This window comes from Salpingoeca rosetta, assembly GCF_000188695.1.
Source record: "Salpingoeca rosetta unplaced genomic scaffold supercont1.1, whole genome shotgun sequence".
NCBI lineage: Eukaryota > Choanoflagellata > Craspedida > Salpingoecidae > Salpingoeca > Salpingoeca rosetta.
Genome location: NW_004457740.1, coordinates 1,317,418 through 1,325,220, shown reverse-complemented (window position 1 = coordinate 1,325,220; position 7,803 = coordinate 1,317,418). Strand labels below are relative to the sequence as shown.

Genomic DNA, 7,803 nt, shown 5'->3' with positions numbered 1-7,803 from the left:
ACACACACACACACACACACACACACACACACACACACACACACACACACACATACAAAATAACCAAGCACGCGTCCCAACGCAAGTTGTGCAAGCTGTGCAAGCAATACCAGCATGGAGAGGGAAGCGACGGCGCAGTATGTGGAGCCACCGTGTGCCTCAAGCCCTGGCCCTTGCGCAAACCCGCCCTCATACGTCTGGCTGTTGAAGATGTACTGCTTGATGGCGGCGGTGTTGACCCCGGACCAGTCGTCAAGCAGTGTGCAGATGGCGCACGCGCAGTAGACGAAGCGCATGTCGTTTTCGCCACCCGTGTGCAGCGCCGTAAAGCTGCCGTCCTCCTTCTGATAGTGCTTGAGCGACGACACAATTGCTGCCCGCTCCACGCGATCAAGCGAGTCCCCCAGGATGCTGAGGCTGCACAGCGCGCAGAAGGTCATGGTCAGGTGTGCGCAGTCCTCATCGTTGGCGGGCGGCGCCCCGTTGGGCCCAAGCACGCGCCCGTTTGAAGGGGACCCGCGGAACCCACAGTACCCACGCGAGTACTCATCACTCGGCAACACCTGCGAGGGAGAGGCGGAAGCAAAGGCATGGGGGTTGGTGTTTCGTTTGGACGAGGTGCTGAACGCATGTGTTCCCAAAGATACGACATGGGCGGCGGAATGGAACCATGCAGAACACACAAGCAGACACAGAGACACTCAAGTTCTTGCCACACAGGCAGATACAGGCAGACAGACACACAGACAGACACACAGACACACAGACACAGACACACAGACACACAGACACACAGACACACAGACACACAGACACACAGACACACAGACACACAGACACACACACACAGACACACACACACACACACACACACACACACACACACACGCCGTACCTGCAGCGAGTAGATCCAATCAATGATGCCTTGCTTCTTCGCCTCAATGTCGCCAAGACGGTCGAGGATGTCAAGCCCAGAGACTGCAAAGTGGGTCAACATCAACCGCTGCGTGTCCAAGTGAAGAAACGCGGAAGGCAGGGCCTTGAAGAACATGAGGAACGAGGTGGCGTGCCGCTGCCACCCAAACTCCCCTTGCATCTCCGCCTTCTGCTCCCCACCGCCACTCATCTTCGTTGTGTGGGTGTGTGGTTTGCTTGCTTGGTTTCTTTCGTTGTTTGCCAGTTCTTGCTGCGCACACCGCTCACGCACTCGCTGCTCACCGCTCACTGCACTCACGGAACGCACCACAGCCACTCGCTCACGATGCTGCTGCCTGTGGATGTGACGGCCGGCGGGGTGGTGTCAGCGCTGGGCTTGAGCTGCGGCCTGGCTGCCCTGTATCTTGTATCCTTGTACGCGCTGCCTCAGCCCAGCAACCGCAACCACCCGCGCGCGGTCATCGCCAGATGCATCGGCGCATCCGCCGCCACGATCGCCAGCCCGCTTGCGCTGTACGCTGTCTACCACTCCTCCAGCCCAGCCGCTACTGGTGTCCTCGACGCCATCTGGCTCACAAACGCACCCGCCACGCCAGCAGCCTCCTCGCTCATGGCTGGCAGCCCATGGCTCGCGCACCACACACAGGCGACGCTGCGCGGGCTGGTGCTCTTTGCGCTCCTGTTCGCCGGGCCGCTCCTGCAGGCGGCGCTGGACAGCCTCGAGTACCGACGGCAGGAGGCACGGCGCGCAGCAGTGCGGCAGGCACTCCGCAACAGCCATGCTCACCACCGCCACCCCGGCACCACTGACGGCACTTACGATGACGACAGCGACGCCCAGCACTACGACGAAGAGTCGTCGTCTCTGCACTTCCTTCGCAACGTCGTTGTGGCGCCCATCACAGAGGAGATTGTCTTCCGCGGCTGCATCACCGCGCTCATGCTGCCGCACATGTCTGTGGCCGCGTGCAACCTGCTGTGCCCGCTCATCTTCGGTATCGCACACTTTCACCACGTCCTGCGTGGCGTCCCCGTGTCTGTCGTCAGCGTGCAGCTTGTCTACACCTCCGTCTTTGGCTCGCTCTCCTCCCTCCTCATGCTGCGCACGCACTCCCTGGCCGCCGCTGTCGCCGCCCACATGTTCTGCAACCACATGGGCCTGCCAGACTTTGAGGGCGCCCTCAACCACCGGCACAGGACGCTGGTCCTGGGCGCATACGTGTTTGGGCTCGTTGGCTTTGTTGCAGCTTTGTGCTTCCACTCCATCGTGTAGCCATCCCACCTCTTCCTGGTGTGGCAGCCGGGTCAGCCGGCATTGGCTGCTCTTGACCACCAACGCGGCGAGCATGCCCCAGATGCACACACTACGCAGGCCCTTCTTGCCGACACACCGCATCCTCCAGCCTGCGGCACGACAGCGTGCACTGCATCGCAAGCAGGCAGCCTTCTATTCACATCATCACAACAACAGTAGCAACAGCAGCAACAAAAACCACGCACGTGCCATGGCACTGCCTATTCAACGCCATCATGCATACATGAGTGCCGCATGCACACGCGACATCAGCCGCTGTGAAGAGACCGAGCGGAGGAGAAGAGCGGGCAACAGGCACTCACACGTGCAACAGTTACACAAAAGACGGGCCAAGACAACGGGCGACAGAGACAGACGACTAGCCATAGCCAGGCGGAGAGGCAAGAGGACAGGAGGGAGATGGAAGCGGGTGAAGGGCTGGATAAAGGTGGGTAGGATGCAAAGTGAGACAAGAGAGCTGTGCGTGCGTGCGTGCATATGTGTGTGTGTGTGTGTGTGTGTGTGTGTGTGTGTGTGTGTGTGTGTGTGTGTGTGTGTGTGTGTGTCTATTCTGGATAGCCGTGCCAGGGGCGGCGCGGGGCAAGGTGGATCTTTTTGCCGTGATATCTGAACGTGACGACGCCAAAATACGCTGTTCGTGGCACACCGTCCTGTCAGCAGTGATTGGCGGTGGAGTGGTGGGGGCAGTAGGGGAAGTGCAAGCATTGGCATGGGTGAGTGAGAAAGGTTCAGGCGCACGTCGCGTGGTGCAGTGATAAACGAACACGTCATGACACGATGGCCCAAACAAAACAGGTCAGAGCAGAGGCAAGGGAGAGAGTAGAGAGCAGAGAAGCGGAACACAGAGAAGAAGAGAGAAACTGGGAGACGGCTTTGCGAACAGAATGGCAAGGCGGGCAGCAGGCGACACCTTCAAGTCGTCCATGATGCCGATGCGCTTGGCGATGCCTTCAAAGTCACCGCGGCGGTCCGCGCTGTATTCGATGCGCAGCAAATCGCCCCCGCCCCGCTCAACGTCGTCCACGTTCACCTGAAGCGCGTGGAACCAGCACGTCATGGGGTCAGCAGGCATTTGTGAACGGAGGTATGTGGGTAGCGCAAACACGAAGACGACGACACAGACACAGACACACATGCACGCAGACACAGACAGACAAACAGACACACGCACACACACACACACAGACAGACAGACAGACAGACACACACACACACACACATGGAGCATCTACTGACGAGCTGGGCCTTGACGTAGACTTCTTCGAGGAAAGCGAGATCATAGTTGTCCTTCAGAAGATTCGACAAGTCCTTCTGTGTAAACTTAATGTCCGCCTGTTATCACAAACATGGCAGCCGTTGGCAGCGTTTGACAGTGGGGTGGGTGGACAGGTGGTATTAGAAGCAAGCAAGGACGTGTGGGGGCATGCATGAATAGGGGCAAGCAAGGCAGCAAGCAACCAAGCGGGAGCGTGGTGCGTGCGTACGTCTGAGAGCTGAATATACTTGAGGTACTGGTCAAAGAACTGCCCGCGGGACACGCCAATCCTGCACACCATCACAGCAGCAGTAGTGGTATGACAGACGACAGCGGTGAGAGAAGTGGTTTGGGGGGGGGGGCGGTGCCGCAGGCGAAGAAGCGACGTTGATGGTGGAACCAAGACGTGCACATGGGCGATTGAGGAACGAGAAGGCACGACCGACACAGACACAGGGAAGCGCATGCGCACAGAGGGATACAGAGACACACAGACACACAGACACGCACACGCACAGAGGAATACAGAGACACACAGACACACAGACACACACACACACACACACACACACACACACACACACACACACACACACAGATACAAACAGGCCGGGCCGCACCTGCCAAACGTGCGTGTGCGGGAGATCTCTGGACGGATGCAGGCGCGCTCGCGGCGCTGCTCGTGTTCGCGCATCCAATCGTCCCAGAACGACTGTGGCCACTTGGACGACAGCTGACGCCAGCAGCGGTGGTAATGGTGGCGATGGTGGCGATGGTGGTGATGTGATGATTGTGATGATGGTGGTGAACAGTGTGAGCTTGTGCACGGTCCACACGCACACGCAGGTGATATGTGTACATGTGCGTGCGTACGCGCGTGTGTGCATGTATGTGTGGGAAGGGGGCATGTATGCGCGCAGTCGTTGCTGGGTACCTCCTCTGTCCAGAGAGATCGGAGCATCATCCATCCAAGACCGCCGAAGAAGTCGCTCCGATACAGCGCCTCAGGGTCCTGCACATATCCTTCCTTACCGTTGTCGTTCCACGCTGTCAAAACCGCATCACAGGCGGCAAACAACAGACATGCGTGAGCATACACCTCCCGTGTGTGTGTGTGTGTGTGTGTGTGTGTGTGTGTGTGTGTGTGTGTGTGTGTGTGTGTGTGTGTGTGTGTGTGTGTGTGTGTGTGTGTGTGTGTGTGTGTGTGTGTGTGTGTGTGTGTGTGTCCCTGCCCCCTCTCTGTCTTTCCCCCTCTCCCTGCTCTCTCTGTGTTGTGATGCGTGTGTGTGGTGTACTTTGTCCTTTATTCATTCTTGGTGCGCGACTGTTGCACACCGCGTGTGTGCTTACAGCGGCGGACCCGTCACATCACGGAGGTCCGTCTGCGGAACATGGCCGTGCCCACTGACGACGACAGCCCCACCCCAGGCGCCCAGAAGTGGTTTTCCTTTTTCACCATCTCCACAGACTCAGGTGTGCGTTGTGTATGTGTGTGTGTGTGTTTGTGTGTCGTACCTTGAGCGTCTGTTCAGCACTTCAACGCCGACTCATAATGCCTGTTGTACTGTGTTTGCCCCCCCCCCCCCTCAAAGTCATCTACCAGAGCGAAGTCACTCGATGCTACAAGGTGAGGCGAAGCGCCAGGAGCGCCGTGTTGTTGTTGCTTGCTTGCTATCTCAGCGCCGTGGCACCCCGCCCTTTCCCTTGCTCGCTCACCAATCCTCCGCCTTCACTGCTCCTTCCTTCCTCACATACACTCTGCTTATTACACAGAGCGCTTGCTGGCGCACCGTGAACCTGTCGTGCCGGGCACTTCGCACCCAAACGCGCGGCAACCGCATCGCAGTGCAGGTGTGGATCAAGCCCATCACCGCTGCCGATGGCTTTGACGTCGACCCTGTTGAACCCAAACCCGCATCCACGGACGGATACACGCTGCTTCGCCGCTACGTTGTTGACCTCTTCGGCCTCACCCTCCTGAAACAAGCGGTGATGACACGCGCACCATATCATCCTATGCTCATTCCATTCGTCGATGTTCACACACTCACACGCACACGCACACTCTCTGTCTGTCTGTCTGTGTGTGTCTGTCTGTATGTTTGTCAGTCTCTGTGTGTGTGTGTGTTTGTTTGTCTGTGTGTGTGGTGTGTGTGTGTGTGTCTGTCTCTCTCGCTCACACTTGTACACACACTCACACGCATACTCACTCAAATGTGTATCATCTCTTGTATCCTCGCCAATCTCATCTGCGTGCTGATTGCACACCAGCCCGAGAACACAGATGTGCCCCATTCCGAGAGCAACGCTCTTCTCATTGCGCTCGGCACCTGCTGGTACCTCGCATCACCGCTGCCCCCAGTCAGTCACAGATCATGCCCTTGCGTAGGCTCTTGTGTGTGTGTGTGTGTGTGTGTGTGTGTGTGTGTGTGTGTGTGTGTGTGTGTGTGTGTGTGCATGTTTGTGTGTGTGTGTGCGTGTATGTTTGTGTGTTTGTGTATGTGTCTGCTTCGGATTGTGCACGTGTGTGTGTGTGTGTGTGCCTGTGTGTCGTGACCGCCCACGCGCACGTGACGTGCGTGCGTGCATCCACAGCACTTTAAGCGCACCTGTGACTCATCCACCTCCCAATACCGCCCCGCCCCGTGCAGGACGCCGTGCGAGAGCGCCTGCCGCCAAAATACCTTCGGGCGCAGGCTGTGTCCATACGGCGCATGTACACGGAGACGTCGCTGAGCCGGCTCATCAGCCTGTGCACGTCATTGGAGCAGGACACGCGCTGGGACCGACTCAAGGGCGAGGACGTCTGGCGATCGGAACACCGGTACGCTCCTCTTCTGATCGTGTGATGTTGTGATTGCGATGCGTCCATTTTGTGGTTGTGGTTTTATTCTGAATGCGTCTACACATGTGTGTGCGTGTGCGTGTGTGTGTGTGTGTGTGTGTGTGTGTGTGTGTGCGCGCGTGTGTGTGTGTGTTGCTCTGCTGACTTGTGCTGCCTGTGCAGTTGTGATGATCACACATGCATGGCATCGTTGTCTGCACTCGAGCGAACCCACTGCCGCTGACAGCCCATTCAGCTCATTCTTCCGTCCTCTTCCCCACCGTTACCCCCTTCACTCCTAATACTTTCTGTTCACATGCGTATGCTGTACACATGCGATCGCCATATCCAGCGCCCGCCTTGAGCGAACCCGCGCGCGCGTGTCGTTCCTCAAGCTCAAATTGGCTGCGCAGCGCACACGCACGGACCAGGAGCGGGCGCGCGTGGACAAGCAGAGGGAACAGCTTCTCGAGAAACGTACGCATGCACTTGGCATGTGCCCTCAGCTGGGGTGACACCTTTGCTGATTGCGGTGTGTCTGCGCACGTGTGTGGACGAGTGATTCACCACCCATGTCATCTCTCCATCCTCTCACGCTGCCGCTCCTGCTGCCATCCTTGCCGCGTGTGCGTTGTTGTGCAGAGCGGGTGATGGAGAGACGATATGCGGACTTGGACGAGCGCATCGCCGCCCTCAACGACAGAAAGGATACATTCGCAGACACCGAGCACAAGCTCAAGGAGGTGTGCGAATGTGTGCGTGTGGGATTGTGTGCGTGTGCGTGTGTGTGTGTGTGTGTGTCTCAACGAACGTTGACGTGTCGGCCATTTGGTGCTTGGCTGCGCTGCTTGTATTCGTTCACACAAGATACAGCATCCGTGCTATTGCACAACACGCGCCAGACACATGTTACATGTTCAGCCCTCTCCATGCTCATGCAACGGTCTGTCTGCCTTGTGCACCACAGGTCCTGCTGGCACGCGACATGCGGCAGGCCGTGCTAGTGCTGGAACTCTACTCCGTCTACCACGTCAAGCCGGTACACCGCGCGTGCCACAACTTGCTCGGGTCTTGATGCGTACACACGCACACACACACACACACGCACATACACGGTCTGACAACGCAAAGTCATCGTCGTCTCATTTCGCACACGCCCATGACCGACATATGTTTCTGTGTTGCGTGCATGCGTGTGTGTTTTTGTCTCTGCGTGTGACAGATAACGGAGGACCTGTGCTCGATCATGGGCATTGAATTGCCGAATGGAACGTTCACAGACAGAGACGATGATGCAATTGCCACTGCTCTTGGTAAGGTGACATTCCTGCATCCATACACACACATACACCATGCACTCGTTTTCACGCCTCACATACCACGAACACACACACACACACACACACACACACACACACACACACACACACACACACACACACACACACACACACACACACACACACACACACA

The 7,803-nt window shown here is 57.5% G+C and overlaps 4 protein-coding genes across 4 annotated transcripts in view; 2 read left to right on the top strand and 2 right to left on the bottom strand.

The window, feature by feature from the left end:
• The window catches only part of PTSG_00301 (uncharacterized protein), a gene marked incomplete at its 3' end in the record, with an annotated part of 5,820 nt that extends 4,608 nt beyond the window's left edge, over positions 1-1,212 (bottom strand). The window contains exons 1-2 of the mRNA XM_004998793.1: positions 896-1,212; positions 111-563 (exon numbers count right to left, since the gene is read on the bottom strand). Of these exons, the coding sequence (XP_004998850.1) occupies positions 111-563; positions 896-1,126 (684 nt within the window). The 5' untranslated portion in view covers positions 1,127-1,212. The remainder of the gene's footprint in view (positions 1-110; positions 564-895) is intronic.
• On the top strand, positions 1,142-2,209 carry PTSG_00300 (uncharacterized protein; the record flags this gene model as incomplete). Its single annotated transcript, XM_004998792.1, has 2 exons — positions 1,142-1,449; positions 1,474-2,209. The coding sequence occupies exons 1-2, from the start codon at positions 1,262-1,264 to the stop codon at positions 2,207-2,209; spliced, it is 924 nt and encodes a 307-aa protein (XP_004998849.1). The 5' UTR covers positions 1,142-1,261.
• Positions 2,210-2,758: 549 nt separating this feature from the next.
• PTSG_00299 (uncharacterized protein) lies at positions 2,759-4,817 on the bottom strand (the record flags this gene model as incomplete). The annotated part of the gene is made up of 7 exons (XM_004998791.1): positions 2,759-2,901; positions 3,162-3,281; positions 3,488-3,583; positions 3,736-3,796; positions 4,127-4,239; positions 4,441-4,553; positions 4,802-4,817. 7 exons carry the CDS (start codon positions 4,815-4,817, stop codon positions 2,797-2,799), a joined length of 624 nt encoding a protein of 207 aa, XP_004998848.1. The 3' UTR covers positions 2,759-2,796.
• Positions 4,818-4,827: 10 nt separating this feature from the next.
• The window catches only part of PTSG_11573 (uncharacterized protein), a 4,461-nt gene continuing 1,485 nt past the window's right edge, over positions 4,828-7,803 (top strand). The window contains exons 1-9 of the mRNA XM_004998790.1: positions 4,828-4,979; positions 5,099-5,133; positions 5,280-5,495; positions 5,778-5,867; positions 6,158-6,330; positions 6,683-6,807; positions 6,973-7,073; positions 7,298-7,369; positions 7,553-7,643. Coding sequence (XP_004998847.1) covers positions 4,898-4,979; positions 5,099-5,133; positions 5,280-5,495; positions 5,778-5,867; positions 6,158-6,330; positions 6,683-6,807; positions 6,973-7,073; positions 7,298-7,369; positions 7,553-7,643 — 985 coding nt within the window. The 5' untranslated portion in view covers positions 4,828-4,897. The remainder of the gene's footprint in view (positions 4,980-5,098; positions 5,134-5,279; positions 5,496-5,777; positions 5,868-6,157; positions 6,331-6,682; positions 6,808-6,972; positions 7,074-7,297; positions 7,370-7,552; positions 7,644-7,803) is intronic.